General features: G+C 42.3%; 1 protein-coding gene across 2 annotated transcripts in view; it reads right to left on the reverse strand.

Moving 5' to 3' along the window:
• Positions 1-451: 451 nt before the first annotated feature.
• The window catches only part of LOC147883448 (coiled-coil domain-containing protein SCD2-like), a 54,656-nt gene continuing 35,856 nt past the window's right edge, over positions 452-19,251 (reverse strand). The window contains exons 12-18 of one of the 2 annotated variants that reach the window (XM_087399351.1): positions 13,250-13,377; positions 13,047-13,122; positions 6,204-6,254; positions 6,055-6,095; positions 5,801-5,927; positions 1,052-1,566; positions 452-865 (exon numbers count right to left, since the gene is read on the reverse strand). In XM_087399351.1, coding sequence (XP_087255477.1) covers positions 1,433-1,566; positions 5,801-5,927; positions 6,055-6,095; positions 6,204-6,254; positions 13,047-13,122; positions 13,250-13,377 — 557 coding nt within the window. In that variant the 3' untranslated portion in view covers positions 452-865; positions 1,052-1,432. Of the gene's footprint in view, positions 866-993; positions 1,567-5,800; positions 5,928-6,054; positions 6,096-6,203; positions 6,255-13,046; positions 13,123-13,249; positions 13,378-19,251 lie in introns of both variants that reach the window. The other variant, XM_087399350.1, reaches the window with a different exon arrangement.

The raw sequence follows: 19,251 nt of genomic DNA on the forward strand, positions 1-19,251 counted from the left end.
GATGAATCCAAGGGCATCCAAACTCATCCTCTAAAAACATAGTGAAGTTTCAGTCACTCATAAGGTTGAAAACCATGAACTCCAACACGCATAGCAAGGACTAGCTAATATGACATACCCACTGACATCATCCGTGCCCAATAGTGGGTGTAGACATATGCTCTCAGACATACAAATCCACACACCCACACATACTAGAGCATTCATTTATAGAAGGTCTTCGTACTGAGTTTCTATCGACACTCCAGAGATGAAGGCCAGACTCAGCCATGACAAAGGCTAGCACTAAAGAAGAAGGCTAATAAAAAAGTAGTCCACATTCTCTTCATTCAAGTTACAACGATTTCATCTTAGTAAGTCCCAAACGAGCGTCTAAGCAAGATGATGCTTGAACAATCTAGCTGATAGAGCAATGCACCAATTAAGATAGAATTTATCACAATATCCGCACGCCACAACATGGATGAAAACTTTACAAGGTGAAATTGCATGTCCACTAATACCGCAGAAGCATATATCTAGATGACAAGAAGTAAATTATCACAGCTCTGCTATAAAAAATGATTGTACAGTCAACTGACCTTGTTACCAATCCAACTGTCTCAACTCTAGTCGCATTTATTAAACAAGGGAATCTCATTAACAAATATGGTGAGGCACCGTACACCTCATATCCATACTCAGATGATTCTCCTACATGCTGAAGCTCAAACAGTGCTCAGTTGTTTAGTCTCTCTGAAATCAGGAACATTTCTAATCCCTGATTTACTTGTCAGACCTTATGGGAAACTCTCTCACCTGGTGTCTTGCTTCTGAACAAGTCTCGTAGCACATTACTCCAACAGCCTCCATCCACCAACATGACCTGTACCAAAATAAACGTTCTCAAGTTGAAAAACCCTACACAATACAATCAGAACTGGAAGGCAGGACATGAGCAGCTAAAACAAAATCTACACTTTCTCATGCATTTCAGGAGCAGCCTGAGCATACCTTAGTTTTCCGATGCCAAAAGACCATAATTTCATGGCAATTCAATAAAAGAGCTGACCTTCACAAAGCTGCTACATTGGCATGATCCTGTTGGTGGGAATATTTTTTCATTCAAGCACCAAAACTGGACATTATATTATTATACATGCTAAGTCCACGCTCATAGCATCAACTCCTTTGACTACAAAATAAAGCCATGCAAAGGAAGTCTCTCTGCTTTAACTTTTGCGGCCCTTGAACCTCATTGATTTTGGTTCAAAAATTAATCATGTGCCGGCATAAGCAAAAAATATCCTAAAAACTGAGGTAATCTCGAGGAAGAGCACTGAAGAGGAACAAAGTTGTCAACAGAAGGCTGCATTCTTCCAAAGCATCACCCTGTGTTTTGATGTTCTGGCCAGTCCGTAAACAATGGTATGCTCTGTACATTCACATATCTTTAGGATGTAATGCCCTCTGAATCTGGAATTGATGTAGCTTTCATGATAGCTGCTTCCTGCATTTCTTTCCGAGAAGCCTCCCATAGTTGATTCTCAATGCCAAACTTCCTTAGCTCAATCAATCCCCGCTCCACTGTTGCAAACATACACAGAAGATCTTTAGACAGTGTTTTCGTATACAAGCACACCACGTAGCTTCTTATTAAAGTTTGTTCAAGAATGGAGGTAGACCATGGTATACTAAAGAAACAGAAGGATTGAGCATCATTTCGTTTCCAAATAGACTAAAGAACATGCATGAAAAAAATAATAATAATCTCAAAACTCCCTAAAAGTTTCTGCTCTTAAATCCTTTAATCTCTCTCTCGAGTGTTTGGGACACTTCTTTCCTTTCCTTTCCTTTTGAGATTCATACATCTTAAACACTGAAGTCACATCGTAGGGAGACATCACAGAATGATTTCGAAAATAGAATAGAACTAGCAACACTATCAGATAAACTGCAAGACCATAACATAAGAAAGAGGTCTGGACAAGTGGGAATGGAAGGGGAAGGAGAAGCTGCGGGGGGGAAATTGGAAACAGAGACAGGAAAAGGGAAAACATTTTTTTTTGGCAGGGGGGTGGGAAGGGGGCTAAGGGAGGATATACAAATGGAAGAAAGACGGAAAGCTGCATAGAAGTAGAGATGTCACATCAAACACGACTACAAAATGGATGGTGAACATCCCCTAACTAGATCTAGTCAAACCAAAGTCCATAGAAGCCTTGAAGTCTAGACATGCTTCCCGTACCAGATGCCCTTTCCTCTAGATGCTGCTCCCAAGCCAGAAGATCCACGTCCTAAAGAGTGCACTCCTTGTACCCCTGGGAATGAGCCCTTGGCCTATACTTATAGGCTATCTTTGCCCCTTAACTTTAGCATGCATGCCCAAAGTAACTTATACTTTATGGACCACACTTTGCCATGTTTGGCTCAACCATGCTCTAGCTAACTCAATCTACGGGATCTCGACCTCATCCATGCTAGCTTTGGTCACATACCTAGATGAATCCAGAAACATTCCCAAACTCATCCTCTAAAAACACAACATAGTGCAGTTTCAATCTCATGATAGTCACTCACAAGGTTGAAAACCATAAACTCCATCATGCATAGTAGGGACTAGCTACTATGACATCCCCACTGACGTCATCAGCGCCCAACAATGGGTGTAGACCATAGTATAAAAATATGCTCTCACACAAACAAATCCACACACCCACACATACTTGAGCATCCATTTATACAAAGTCTTCGTACTGAGTTTCTGTCGGCACTCGGAAGTTGAAGGCAGACTCAGCCATGATAGAGGCTAGCACTAAAGGAGAAGGCTAATCAAAAGGTAGTCCAAAATCTCTTCATTCAAGCTACAACTGTTTGTGAAGTCTAAACATTTTCATTTTAGTCTCTTCCCAACGAGCATCTAAAACTAAATCTAGCTGATAGGGCAACGCACCATTTAAGATAGAAAGAATTATCACAATACCAGCAGGCCGCAACTTGGACGAAAACTTCACAAGGTGAAATTTGCATGTCCACTAATACGGCAAAAGCATATACCTAGATGAATCCAGGAACATTCCCAAACTCATCCTCTAAAAACACAACATAGTGCAGTTTCAATCTCATGATAGTCACTCACAAGGTTGAAAACCATAAACTCCATCATGCATAGCAAGGACTAGCTACTATGACATCCCCACTGACGTCATCAGCGCCCAACAGTGGGTGTAGACCATAGTATAAAAATATGCTCTCACACATACAAATCCACACACCCACACATACTTGAGCATCCATTTATACAAAGTCTTCGTACTGAGTTTCTGTCGGCACTCCGGAGGTGAAGGGCAGACTCCCTACATCCCTACATTATTCTAATCCCGGGTTAGGCCATGCTCTAACCTTAATCCATAGTTAGCCTGGCCTTTTGGCTTTGGTTAAAGTAGGCCTTTGTTAGTCCAATCATGGACATAACATTCTTTGGTCACATCCCTACATTACTCTAATCCCGGGTTAGGCCATGCTCTAACCTTAGATCTAATCCTAATCCGTAGTTAGCATGGCATTGGCTTTGGTTAAAGTAGGCCTTTGTTAGTCCAATTATGGACATAACATTCTTCCATCCTTAAATAGATTTATGTTGGCATAAATCAAGGTAGGAAAGTCGAATCATGATTATCCGACTATACTTCTCAGTCCAACGTCCGATTCCAATTTGTAGTTTGTGAGGTATTCCTTCAAAGGAATTTGGAATCTGGACTTTTACCATGCATGGAAAAAGGAGAAGTATCAGCTCGAGAATCTTTTGAACACACTCGGGTTCACTTACTCCATTCTTATCCGAAGTTTGAGGAAGTTACATTCAACTTCCAATTGTATGTTCAGATTCTGATTCTTTCCAGAATCAGTTCATTGCTGTAATCAATTCATTGCTGATTCTCTATATTATCTGTAGGGTAGTATCTGAATGTCATCCCTTAGAATCCACTTGTATACCTGCAGCTATAAGAGAGGAATTAGTGCACTTGGTAGATAATGAAACCAATAGCACTAATATAACTTTCTCGCAAGAAGACTGAAAATCACTAGGTGAGTTTCCCGTCACCTTACCCAATATCCTTTGGGCAAAAGCAGCCCCTTGGGTATATCTTTTCAGACACATTGAACGATAGGTAAGGCAAGATACCACATAGTATCAAGCTACTAGAGTTTTCAGCTAGAACTTATTTGGCTCATAGTAAAGTGACAAGGTTTACCTATGCCAATCACATTTTGACCTTTATCCAACTATTACAATTATGAGCCAATTGGTAATGGTTCAGAAGTCCACACCACTTAAGACTCTGATGCATCCAGCATTAGTATCTGTAGTGTTCCATACGACTATAAACCATCCCTTAGGATGACCTATCTGGATCATCAAATGGAGGATGAGCATTTTCTAAGCAAAATCTTCCGAGTGTCCGAGCGAAGGGAAAAAAAAAAGCTTCCAACTATGTAAAAACATGGCAAAAATAGATAAGAACAAAACATAGTTTCACTTAGAAATATGCAAAGTATTATAGCAATGCATATTTTATACACAAATCTTTATATGAATCTTTGTGAATGGTGAGTAACATAATGGGATGGCTTTTGAAGAAACCCACATTTTGAGTAGACTTCTTTATGAAAATTCCCTTATGATCTTCTTTAACTTTTACTTAATAGAGGGTGACATTGAAAACCCTCTCTCAACCCAACCTCACGAAAGGGTTTCTCCAAAGAAACCTCATTGAAGCAAGCCATTAAGGTAGTTTCGCTAGCGAAACCCCTTTGAAGCAGGTCTTCCAAGGTAGTTTCGCTAGTAAAACTACCATGGACAGCACTTTTAAAATTGGCATAACTTTCATATCCAATGTTCAAATATACTCATTCAACTACTCAAATTGATCGAAAAACCCCATTTGAGCACATTTATGGGGTTATATTTTGAAAAATCTCGCATATATAGTATTAAATATTACATGTATTTTATGAGAGTGATATATAAGCCCAAGTTAATACTTATTTATAGTAATTTAAACTTCTTTAGAAACATATCCATAAATATCTTGTTATTTATGCTATTCATCCACTAAAAAGCTCTTGCCATATTGATATAAATGAGTTTAATAAGTAATTATATATAATATTATAACATTGAGAGTGATTCTAAGGGATATTTCTTAAAGGAATTATTTTTCAGCACTTTTAAAGATACAAAAGATGTCTATAAATAATAAATTATATGTTATGTAAAATTGAATGTGTGATAATTTTGTATATTTTTATGATAAAGGAATCTAGTTCTAGTGAAAATAAAGTGTAAAAACCATGTTTCCTAAAGAAATACAATTTCTTAAATCTCTTGAAAAACACGCTCGGATAAACCACTTTGAAACTTTGAATTTTTTTGAATACAAAGAAACACTTTAAGTAACATGGGCAAACCACTCATCTATAACTAGCGCCCTTTTAGAGTAATGGAGAAGTTACAAACAATATCTTTTATACTGTTTACCACACCCATATGTGGAATGAGTTAGACAATATTGCATCATGATTATTAAATTTAAACATTTTTTATGATTTCTTCATGCTAAAACTAGAGAACTATTTATTCTTGCAAGTGCAGCTCCAAATTTTTGGATTATTTTTTATAACCCTCCTATATATAAAAGAAACCCTGAAATGATTCTGTTTAGACAGGAATGACACTGTCGCTAGACACAAAAATTTTCCATACCCCTTAACAGGCAGCAAATGCACTCCACACCAAGTCAAGAAGGTCTCAGCGTACCATCAACGGCATCCTGAAACGTAGCACTCTGGCTGTTAAAATTGATCCAATGTTGCAGACGCTCATCCGCTATATCTTTCTCAACACCACTATTCTTTGCTCGGCGCCAAAAGTATATAAGCCACGCCTGCCATGTAAGAAATTCAATTAGAAGCTCTCAAAAACACAGACAAGCCTAAAGCACAGATTAATTGCCCATTTTTAAAGACATGCTGATCACAGATCGCTTAGGTAACCAAGGATAAACAAATTACTTGCTTGAACTGCACATCTTCCACCTCATCTGTGCTCAACTCTACAAAAGACAAGTGCATTCCATATCAAACAATAAATAAATCAACGGAGCAACAAACTGTAATTTTGCTGACTCTTCCCAAAGTCCAACTTAAGCATATTTGCATACCAAAAGATTCTGAGAGTCTTGAACTATCGATAGCCCTCAGAGAAGCAGAATCTGCAAAATAGATTAAAAATAACACATTACCATTCAGTATGTGGAAAAATATAGATATCTTATGTTTTAAAGAGGTCACATCTATGTACTTTAAAAACAAATATGAGGGGACTTTAGAAAGCGAGGAAATAAAATGTAATGTGAATAGCTTTGCTAAGATGGATGTAATGTAATCACGTCTCATTCTACTATGGGGATGCATGGTCTATCAGTTTTGGCACTTAAATTCATTCAAGCCTTTCTTTCCTTATTATTGGAGCTTGCTACCGATCCAAACCTCATACCGATAATAACAAAACATAGACTTCAGAATCCCTTATTGATCTGCATAGCACAATCACCTGTACAACTTCATCTCTAATTATTATGTCCTATAGTCTCTAGCAAATGCTAATAAAATCATCGCTCTCTCCAGCTGCCACAGCTTATCTCACTGGAGGACGCACTTCATTGGCAAGATTCACAGACAGTGCCTCCAAACACTATTCAGCGTATCATCACATAACCCCTAGTTTTTAACTCTTTGGTCAGACCAGCAGTGTTGTATGCAAGGGCTAGCTGGGCTTTCAAGAGGCTGATAAGTGAGCTAGATTTAAGTGGTTACAGGTCATGATCTCTCACACATGACTGGACAGACGAGCAGCACTCTACATGATAACATATTGGCAAACTTTGCAGCAAAGACCCCTATACATAGATATCATCAATGTAGGCAAGCGATCTCTCACCGTCTATGCAGGTATGCATGTGCCAGCAGATGGTTCTGCTCCGGAGGCATATCCCTTGACCACCTCCCCCTGTACCAATACTCCCTAGATTCCCCATACCTATGTCTAATGTGGCAAGAGATGCACCGGACTACCTAAGATTACCTGTAACAAGTGTAAATATGGCAAACTTGGCTGTCATCGACATAGAGAAACGCTAAATTCAATTATTCAGACACCAGGATTCCTGCAAATTCACCATTCCCATGCTTACAGATGGCCATGCCCGCTTCAAACATCGTCCCACCTATTTCAAATTGAGACAGGGCTCCAAGTTAATGCCAAGCAACACCACTGTGAGGTGCGACTCTTCACCCTATGTGACGTCTTCTTTTTCAACAAAAACAACAATATTACATGATCCCATCTAGATTTCAATTTGAGGACTCCAAACCAGTTTCATTGAGCCCTTTGATGTCACTCTCTATCAGCAGGCTGTTAGATGCCTGACATATCTGTGTCACATGCAGCCCGATCTTCAGTATGATGTTTCCCAGTTCAGCGGAATCATGTATAGTCCTGATACACAGCATTAGTAAAGCATGCCTTCCAATCCTTGAAAGGCCGCTAGTATTTCTGTACTCTGCATGCTTTCACAAACAGTGACTAGGCTGGATGCTATGACACAAAATTGTCACACAGTGGCAGCTGTTTTATATACATACCTTTGTAAGACTAGAATATATCCAATCGTACAAATTCATATTGTTTTAGGCTGCTGGTGACTCTTCTCCACCTCTCCACGACTCTTCGCATCAGAGCGGTGCAGTGGTTACGTGACGTGTTATCGTTGTTCATCGGGAAGCGTCAAAGCACACGATGAAGCAACGTATTGTCTGATCGTCAAGAGTTGTTGCTATTTGTCAGTGCATAGTCCAAGCTAAGGGGAGATCTAGCATCTATGATTTACACTTGATTTCCATGACGTTGTGTCCATGCTCTTGAGTCAGGAGAGGAAGGGCACAGATTAATATGGCCAATACCAGTAAGCCGGCTTTTACAATCAAGGATAAAGAAAAAGATAAGAAGAAAGACTTGGTTTGTGAGTATTGTGGCAGAGGACACATTGAAAAGTAATGCTACAAAAGAGCATTTGATGTGAAGAAAAAGGAATAGAATAAGAAGGCTTGCATAGTAGAAGAACATGAGGAGTGTCAAGGAGACAACTTTGCAACCTATGCACAGACGGAGGTAATTGACCTGGAGAACGAGAATGATTATACTTTTTAAGAGTGACATATACTTTCAGCTAGTAGTGGTATGAGTCATCTATGGCATTGGACTTTCCTCTATTTTCTTTTTTTTATACTTGCAACCCCTTCTCGGTTTATGGCAGGTTTGTTAGGATTTGTTAGTATGGTAAACCTCCAACGGGTGGTGCTAAGGTTGATAGAGGGGAGAAAAAGTGCCATATGCCATTATTTCATGCAACGTGTTACGTAGTCGATTCTACCACCCTTGTGACCCTCTGACATTCACAGCTCGCCTCTACCATGAAATTCGGAACCTTTGGGCTCTGTGAGCAGGCATCTATAACGTTTGGACGGAGCACCGCGAGACTAGAAATTGGTTTTAGGCTACTGGCAATTCTTCTCTTTCTCTCCACAACCTCTAGTACCTCTCCATCGACATCAATATAACCGAATATGTTTAAAATAGTTCGGTGCATGTGTGGGCACATTGTGTAGCTTGTTCTTGTACCTTCGAGTGTTTGTTTGGAGCGAAACTGTGTAACTGAGTGCTACGTTCTTTTGTAAGCAAATGCGACAATCCCCGTAGGGATGAGCATATGCTAGTGTGAGGTTTGAGAGCTCTGTGATTGTAAGCTTTCCATTAAAATATGTCTCGACTTGGGTTGTCTCAAATTCGGGATTCTCTTCTTTTTATTCACTCAGCTTGTTCGATAGTTGCATGCAAGTGTGTCTCTATTTACCAACAAAACGGAGGTTCGACGCATTGCAATAAAGTCTAGGACCGAGTGCACACACTCGTTAGGGATGCAAACACATGAACTGACAGCTATTTTTAGAGCTGCTCCATGTACTTTATTCATGGACTCACGAGTCACATTCGTCATATAATCCTATTGGGTCTGCAACGGACATAAATAATATCATATCATTTTTCATCTCAGCCTATGCCCATCATGGCAAATAAAGGACGAATGCCACATACTCCTTAGCTGTCGATTACATCAACACATCAAGCCGAAATATGAAATAAACATGCGCACACACACAAACTTGGCACATCCTAATTGACCAACCATCAAAAAAGATAAGAGCTTACATCAAGGACGTATTGACACATCAGAGTAGAGTCTACGACCGAGCAGACATCCTTGCACTCATGCTCAAGGATGCTTTTTTAGAGCTGCGACATGTAATTTATTCATGGACTTACGAGTCACGTTTTTAGAGCCGCAACAAGTAATTTATTCATGGACTTACGAGTCACATTTGTTCTATAGATCCTATTGGGTCTCCAACAGACATTAATAATATCATATCCTAATTCATCTCTCTCTCTCTCTCTCTCTCTCTCTCTCTCTCTCCATGAGGGCCTACGGACTGAGCATTTTGCACATGGGCAAGAGGTCTTAGCCCCATTTTTAGCACAGATGTTCAACCATAATGTATGCCATGGCTTCCCCTGGCTTGGAGCACCACCACTTTTGTACCGATACACAAGGCAAGAGACCCCATAGATACTGCATCCTCATGATTGGCCACACATTGGCCAAGATTTATGGATCGGTACTAGAGAGGGAGATCAGGAGTCATATAGAGGAATGGGGGCAGTGGGCACTAGGGCAAGCATGATTCTAGGGCAGCATTCCACTCTAGATCACATCTTCACTTTGAGGGCTATCATTGAGGCGGCGAAGTTCGGACACTAGAAAGTCTACACTTGCTTCATAGACTTTCGGAAGGCCATAGTTCCCACGAGTTTCGGAAACGGGGACATGAAAACGGTGGGGAAATGGTGTTTCGGTCACTAGAAGAAATGGAGGAAATGGAGTTTCGGTTTTTAAAGTAATAAAATATATATAATTATTATTAATACATATGTCATACAACAAGGCCTGAGAGGACAACAAGAAGGAGAGGAGAAGGCAAGGGCTGAGGAGAGCAAGAAGGAGAGGTTGGAGAGGAGAGCAAGGAGGAGGGGCAGCAGTCTGAGAGAGGGGTTGTAGGATGAGAGGAGAGGGAGAGCAAAAACTGCCCTACCTACCAATGGGGTTCTTACTCGGAGGTTGAGGCAGGTGTGTGTGTGGTGTGTGTGTGTTGGTACTTTTGCTTCAATAGCTGAGCATTGGTGTGTACAAGCTCTTACATTGCTCTTCTATATATATGTTTCCATGTCCAAACGTGAGAAAGCCCGACAGAAACAGATCCAAGATATCTTCATAGCTCACCAGAGAGCCACCACAGTGCCGGGCTTCAGTTTCTAAGTCCCAACTCCAAGATTGATTTGATTCAGTTTGTATTTGATTGATTGTGATTTTGCTATGAGCTCAGTAGAGCAGCATAGATTAGATTAGTACTCCGCAAGGGCCCTAGCGCACCTTTACTCCAGCCCATTGAGACTTGTATGGTTTCTATCTTTCCTCAGAGTCCAAAGTGCCTATAACAAACTTAGGAAAAGAACAAGTCGAACTCCAGTCGGCGAGGATAAATCCCAAAAAGCCAGAAGAACCTGCCAAAAGTAGTATGAGGAAAACACAAACACAATCTTTGTTGAAAGAATGCCAATGAAGTCACATGTGTCAAGGCAACGCCAGAAAAAATGAGACACAGACTCCCTAGGTGCCAAACAACGACAGCAAACAGTTGGAGCAATACGTTGGCATGAGAGCAGGTGTCTAGAAGGAAAACCCCCCAATAGAATGCGCCAAAAAAAGACCTGTGGTCGGAGAGGGAGCTTGGAATGCCAAATCTGCCTCAAGCTTCGTCGCCACCATTTTGACTAGACGATCCAATCTCCAAATCTTATTTGCTTGAATTGAAGCCCGGAGCAATTAGGAGGGAGGGACGCAGTGGAGGGGAGGAGGAGGGAAAGGGGAGGAGGGGGGGAATATAACTTTATATAAAGAGGACATTGTAATATGAGACAACTTCAAAGGACAAATGGACGAGTTTAGTGGAAGAAGAGTCCAATCCAAAAGCATGTCTTGAAGTTCTAGAGGCGGTACCAAGTGAAAAGAGTGGAGCATACGAGTAATAGCCTACTATATAGGGCGATAATGCATCCCTAACCAGTATTTTCCAGCAGCAAATGGAAAGGATAAGAGAATCCCGTCATCATGAATGACATCAGCCATAGATGAGATACCTTTTGATTTAAGGAGATATGATTGTGTAGGCTCCTACAAAGCCAACGGTGGGAAAAAAACTGGGGATCAGTGAATGCTTTTAGCTCTCAAAGAATTGCCCTGCAAGGAGTCACAGCCATGCCAAGCCAAATGCGAGAGAGCATGTTTCCAATCCAAAAACATTTAAGAGACAAGAGGGCAACCTCTGACTTTGCCTTCAATAGATCCCAACAGAAAATCCCACTAAGTAGGCCTCCAATAACCAAAAGTAGGGGTGGTGATTTGTAGAAGCAAAAAAGCATCATAGCAGCCCAAGGGTGATCTTCATGCAAAAATTGAAGCATCATTTTTCCCTTATGAGCAAGAGTTGCTTTGAACGCCAAAAAATTTCCATAACAGTGGACATAAAGGAAGTAAGATCTGCCTTGGTAAATAAGATCAAAGGCAAATAAAATTGAATATATGCCACCAAGATAGATGGAGCAAAGAGCCTAATATGTAGAGGCCAAGTAGCCAAGTTCCGATATTCAAGCTTTTTCTTACATTTGGCAAGGACCCAATCAATCTGTTGACGATGAGTAATCGTCCACCCAAGAGGATAACCAAGATGGCGTACTAGCTGAGTGGGCAGGAGAATTTCCCATGGCCAAACACGACAATGCCAGTCTTTTGAGTGCAAGGGCAAAAGGCAAGATTTCTGTTCACATGAAGGCCAGCAGCTAGCCCATATAAAGAAAGAGCCTGCATAAGCACGGAGAGATCCCTTTCAATGTTTCGTGCCACAAAAACCGCATATTATGGTATATAGCCATATAAATAAGAGTGTACGCCCCACTCACATGCTCAAAAACTAAAATCATTGTTCAAACATCCTAACTAACAAAACCTTTAAAAATCTGACCAAAACAAAACGTATTCAGGCTGGCATACATAAAACCTATGAAAGGCACTTGCTCTCTAGTCTTCTTCTCTGAGCGATACTGTAAAAGAATGTAATAAGGATATCGATATCTCACGTAAGTGCCATCAAACTATTGTAACATTACTGCTACTCTCAAGTGTACTCCTCCAGAGATACAAGGTTACAAAGTGAAGGATATGACAAAACTGATCCAATGGAAAAATAAAATTTTAAGGGTTCTGTTTACTGGATATGAACAGAGAAGGAAATTATTCACTCATAAATGCCTTCAATATGGATATCAACCAAAAGACCACATGAACACAACCAATTAGGTCAAGAGGATTTGTGCAATGACACAAGCAAATAAGTTCCTCATATGCTTCTATAGCTAGGCACGAATCCTGTAAACGGTTCTTTAGCCAAGCTCAAAAGACTCTGAAATTCTCCAGTTAGATTCCTTTTGGTAAGTGATCTCAACCTCCATGATTATTATTGTATAGATTTACTCTATCTTACAAATCTTTATTCAAAGACAGCATTCCAGTTTACAGCATGAGGATAAATCTTTGTAGGAGCAACCATATACTGATGCACTTGAAAGACATTGCAGGAGGTAAACAAAGCAGCTATTTTATCCTAAGACCAACAGCTCAGATCACTCATTCTGTTATAAAAACATAAAGGAAACTCAATACAAAGCACACCAATATAAGTTTGACTCAATACAAAGCATGCCGATATAAGTTTCACTCCAGATGTTCTTCAGAACTAGCCTTTTCTTAGGCTCGAAAAAACAAAATCCCCACCTAGGTAAGCCTGACCAACTCGAATGGGGCTTGGACGCCTTTGCTGGGCCATGGCAAGAATGACAGCATCTTCAACCTTACCACAAAATCAAAAAAAGATTATCTTATATACCAGGTGCACCTTCTTTCAAGACCGTTGCCAAAAGTACTCAATTGCACATTAACATTGATGATAGCGATACAAAATGGAGGCCAATATGAACCTTCAAGGACGCTAGCTCACGCAAGCCCTTCTCCACAGAAAGCATACTTTCAATGTTTCCTTCGCCACTGATATCATTCAAATCTCTAAATGACTTTATCCTCTTTTCTGACTTAAATCCAAAACCACCTGAGAACAAGAAAAAAAAGGCTCAAAGGTCATGTAAACGAGCATGCCTCTCTCTCTCTCTCTCTCTCTCTCTCTCTCTCTCTCATATACCAACTCTATGAAAAGGTATTAGCTGAGTTAGCACAGCCACTAGTGGATGGGTCATTCTCCAAGGGGAAAGCTGCAATAAGGAGTGACATACGGGTCAAACAAGGCTGCCCCCTCTTGTTGACACTCTTCATCTTTTTATCGATGAGTTGGACGCATGGAAGAGAATGAACATCAAGGAAGGGGTTCAAATTGCAGGGTACACTTTGTTAATGCTTATCTACGCAAATAATGTAGCAGTCTTCGCAAAGAATAAGAAGAGCTTGCAAGCACATTTGGATGTGCTAAGAAATTTCTGTAAACACTCAAGGATGCAGGTCAATATGGACAAGACAATGGTAATGGTCACTGGGACACGCAACAAACCAGTGGATGTCATATTTGGAGGGGCGCCCCTGGAAATAGTCAACTCATTTAAATATTTGGGACTCGATTTCACGGACCACTACAAATGGAATGCATGCGTGGAAAGAAGGATTCTGGGGGGTCGAAAGCTCTATATAGCTCAGGAAGGCGCATCTGTGGAATTAGGAAATTAGAAAGTTTATGTACACAATGCTTGTGCAGACAATAATCGTCTATAGGTGCCATGCTTAAGCACCCGCTCTGACTAGGATATACTAGGCAAGAATAGAAACTATACATAAAGATTTCTTGTTATAGGGAAGTTAAGGGTTAAGGCACAGACACCCTATCCCCATCTTATTGGCTGAAATAGGTATGATATCTTAGAGGGGGAAGCATTGTGCCAATTCATGGCTTACCTCACCAAAGTTGAGAAGATGGCTACTAGTAGGATACCACACAAGGTGATGAAAACTACACGAAATCACTCTTGATATGACCCATCGCAGACACAAAGATCACGGAGACCATGTGAGAGATGGCTTGACAGACGCAGATACGTGCATCTTCGTGGCTCACAGAGCCACCATGTCCCCTAAATATGTACTCAGAGCACCATGACTTCTACGTGTATCCGGAAGCCACCATGGCCCCCGGATATATACTTCGAGCACTCAGCAAGGCCCTTAGCGAGCCCTTTCCTTCAACCCACAGTGGCTTGTATGAGTTTGTCTCTTTCATACTCTCTTGTATCTGCTGTCCCTCTTCCATCGTGAAAGCTTTATTAAGAAAAGCTGGTTGTTCTCTCTTCGATTGTCACAGCGGTGCTCAAGCTGTTTCTGTCACGGCAATTGTGGTCGCGTCTAGAGCTGCTGGCATGTGAAGCTGTCGCGATCTTGGGGGTCAGCTATTAGTGCCGCATCAGGTGCACCAGGCCCTAGTAGGGTGCAACACCTCGTCATTCTGAAGGGGGTGCTGTGCCACTTCCACAGGCAGCTTCTTTGCTGCGCCATAGTCACCTGCAGCATCCTTGGCTGCGCCATAGCTACCCCCAGCCTCTAGGCTGCACCTCGGCTCCCCTTGGACCTTGCTAGCTGTGTTGTGGGCTACCCAGGCCTCTCTAAGGCCTCAGGAAGATGTGTGGATCATACATGCGGGAAGAAAGCTCTAGAAAGTGCTGTGACAGCATATTTGGCAGGGACACCACCTAAGGCCAGCTCTAATGTCATCACCCACCTTAACAAAAACTGTTTGGTCTTGATTGGAAAAATAGAAAACTGGAAGCTACATATGTGACACAGCTAGCTGAAAATCACAAGTGGTCAAACTATTATCTGAAGTGAAGAGACAAGGATAAAAGATACAAGAAGAATGGAGGAAAGAGAAGCCAAAAGAGAGGAATGGGAAATAGGAGAAAATAGCATGGGAAGGAAAAAGGACTTGCCTTAAAGAAAAAATGCAAGCCATGTCTACTGAAATACAGCAACTCATGGACACCAAGCGGACGCCAAAAGTGAGATGCAAGATCATTGATGAGCTGTAATCTGAGAATGAGAAGCTAAAGAAAGACCTGGCAAATTTGCAAGCAACCATGCAAGGAAAACATGCTGAGTTCACACAGCAAATCACAAAAGGAACATGCAAAGAAGTGGTTAAAAAGGGCACAGTAGCACCGAAAAAGGAGCTCATATCTGAAACTTAGAGGGTGGGTAAAGCAGATGCACCGGCAAGGCCCATGGTAGTGAAACTACGGACAGCCACAGATAGATCTACCCTCATAAGCATGAGGGCAGCACTGAAGGGCACCAGGATTTTCTTACACTTAAGGGCACCAGGATGATGATCTCATACTGCTTCAGCAAGACCATAGGAGGGAGATGAGAGTGCGGGTAACGGCAGCAAGATAGGAAGAGAAATGGGCAGCCTACCCAGATGGCAAACTGATCTTCCAAGAGAGGGCAGATAGAGAAGAAAGGGAAGAAAGGGAAGTGAACAGTTCATGACAATGTCTGACTCATGAGATGAGAGCACAAAATAGTTTGAAGATGGTAATGTGGAATTGTAATGGCAACCTGTGGCTTGAGCCAAGGGGTTTCTCAGAGACCTACACCGAGAGAGACGTGATTTTCTACACTGAGAAACATGAGAGTCTAGAGAGGGGGCTCCCCACAGTGATAGGATACCCGTGGGAGTGAGCCTATAGGAGAGAGATGAGGAGAGACAGCAAGATACGAGGCACTAGGAAGTGGCAGTTCTCTTCAAATCACATCTGAGACCGCTTATATCAATGATACAGAGAGAGGAGCGTGCACGACATATGTGGATACGAGCCCAGTTACAAGATGTACGATTGATCTTCATTGCCGTGTGCTATTTCCCCCCAGATACATCATCCTATGCACATGAGGTCACTACAGAGGGAGATAGCCCATATGAGATGATATACGATGGCATCACGAAGTGTTCTTTAGGCAAGGAGATATCCTCCTCTCAATAAATAGTCTCTCCAGCCCTCAACAAACCCCCGCCATCCCTCAGCCTACCCTCGCCTAGCCTCACCAGCCCTCAACCTACCCTCACCAACCCCAGCCTACCCCCTCCTAGCCTTGCCACCTTTTCAATCCCTCACCCTAGCCTCGCCAGCCCTCAAACTAGCCCCGCCTAGCATTGCTAGCCCTCAGCCCACCCTCGCCATCTCTCAGCCTAGCCTCGCAGCGCCCTATCTATGGGCTCCCTCACCTTGCAGCCCCTTTAGCTGCTCCCGCGACCTGCAACCCCCCTTCATGCCTACAGCCTCCCCCCAATCAGCAGCCCCTTGGCCTGCCCTGCTCTACAACTTAGCCCAAGAATATATCCGGTGGACAGCCTACCTCCCATCGGCTTCCTCTCTCCCTTCCACCAGCTTCAGCCTCTCCATCCATCGGCTACTGAACCCCCTCTCGCCGCCTACAACCTGCCCCCCCCCCGCGCGGTAGCTTCACCCCTCTGCATGACCCCTTCTACCGCCCCATAGCTTCCCCCTCGCTGCCTACAGCCTCCCCTCTGCCGGCTGGTGCTCTTTGTGCAGCCCCTACTGCCGCCACTCATTGTGTTGCCCCTCATCATGACTCTTCTAGGAGGGGGCTGTTTTGCAACATGGGGTGCTCTCCAACTTAGGTGCCACCTACAAAAAACAACAAACAACAAAACAATAAATGAGTCAACATGGATCTAAGATGGGCAAAGGAGAGAGAGAGAGAGAGAGAGAGAGAGAGAGAGAAAGAAAACAAGAAGGAAGACAAGGCTCATCAGAAGTAATTAAAGCTCAAGGAGGTCAATAAATGTTTTAACCGAAGCGGACTTGGGGTCGATAGCACAGGGGTCCACAAGAATTCCACATCAGCAACACCTACCTCTACTATATCCGTAGGGTCCACATCCAGAGCGTCTACAACAAGAAGTTTGATGTTGATCTCTTCCTTTGATAGTACGGACTTGTCACCAGAGGCATCACTCAGGTCACAACCATTGGAGGTGACTCGCAAAGGCCTACTCTACTCCTCATCCTTCCTCTCACCTCTCCCTCTTAGTCAGCCATCCTCCCGGGTCTAACTGGAGTCACCTTACCACTGCCTCTGTCGTCCTTGTCATGACAAGAGAAATCACTAATATGTGATTAGTAGACATTAAAACATTATTATTATGTTATACGCCAATGGTAGATGCATGGGCCATAGGCTAAGGGTAGGTGTAAATGGGAAGATGGAACTTGAGTGATCTCAAGGGACATTAATGAAAGGGTATCACCCTTTCATTGTGAATCTCACGTTGCATTCTCTCTACCACATGGCATTCATCCGTCATCTCTCTCCCACCTTGCATGTAGGTCGAAATAGAAACAAGTACTCTCACGAGGGTACTCTTCTCCATTGGAGGGCCAATCGGCATTCAAATTCTGCATGCATTGCACACATTTACATTCTCTAAAAGTGTGGATTTTCACATTTGGTATCAGAGCGGTGACGATCCACGAGCGGGACGAGAAGAGGGCGACAGTTGTGGACGACTGAAGTCACAAGAGAAGTTGCGGACGAGGATCACGACCGACCGATCTCTGAGGTTCTAAGACAAGGGATTTTTCTGAAAATTCCTGGTCTTAAACGGTGAACGGGGTGTCCTCATGGGGTGAATTTGCCCCCTCCCCCCATGTGAATGTACCCTTAAAAGCCTTAAATCGTGAGGAAGAGGGATCCCCCATTCTCCCCAACGGAAAGTCCGATCGGAATAAGACTTTAAGGGGGTGATCCGCCCATCAGGTACCCCCTATAACGGTATCTAGAGCTCCAATCCGCTCAAAACAAGTAGCCCAAACGGAGCGTACCAGTTTACAGCAGAAATACAAGAAGAAAAGCTTGAAAGAGAAGGGAAAGGAGGTCATTTTAAGTGTCTTCTCAACACAAACGAAGCAGGAGTCAGATAAGTACCACCAACTCTACAACACTTGACTTTTGCTGTAAAATAAACCTCTCTTTTTTGAAATTACAGCAAGACATTTTCTCTCTTGTATTAAGAATGGAAGGGGAAGGGACATATAACAATGAACTTATTCCTTTTCCTCCATTACCCCAAGGAGAGAGAGAAAGAACACCTTCACCCCCTCTTGAAGAGGATGGATTAGGTGAGAGTTATACACATCTTGAGTATGATAACCCACAAATAGATTTACAGCAATCTCTCCTTCAAGAACCTCTTGATAGGGAGTTCTCCTTTCGTAATGAAAGAAGAAATGAGACCAACCAAGAATAAGGTGGTGAGTTCACGCCTTCAACTCAAAACCCAGTACACATGGATTATAATCCAAGTGCAAGAGGAAGAGAGGAGACTCCTGTTGATAAGCTGATTTTCCATCTTAGCAATATGATTGAGTAGTCCATTATGACAAGATTAGGGACTAAGAGGACTTTAAACTTCAGGGATGAAGAGTTGAGTACCCCTTCTAAGAGGTCCAAATTCCAACCGCGAGAGAGAATTGAGTTCCCCAAATATGATGGGGCAAGGGAGTCTGACAAAATCCTCAATTGGATTCGTCATTTTGAGCTATACTTTGCCCATCAAAACAAGACCAAGCAAGAGAAGCTTGCTCTTGCCACATTGCATCTGCAGAAGGATGCTCTAATGTGGTGGTCCTTGTCACAAACAGAAAAAGAGCCTATTCATGAATGGGCTAAGTTCGTGGAGCAACTGAAAGCCACTTTCATGCCACCGAGGCATGAAGAGAACCTAACCTTTCGTTGGGAGAGGTTTAGGCAGTTCGATAATGAGAATAATGCAGATTTTACAGCCAGATTTTGAAAACTCTCTCTAGAGTTACCCGAAAAGAGTGAGAAAGATAGCAGAAAGAAGTATTTAGCAGCCCAAAAGTAAGGTACGAGGTTGAAATGTTTGTCCCCACCACACTTAAGG

The sequence above is a fragment of the Dipteris shenzhenensis genome, chromosome 28 (genome assembly GCF_047967505.1).
Source record: "Dipteris shenzhenensis isolate YYH24624 ecotype China chromosome 28, Dip_SZ_1.0, whole genome shotgun sequence".
In the NCBI taxonomy this organism is placed as follows: Eukaryota; Viridiplantae; Streptophyta; class Polypodiopsida; order Gleicheniales; family Dipteridaceae; genus Dipteris; species Dipteris shenzhenensis.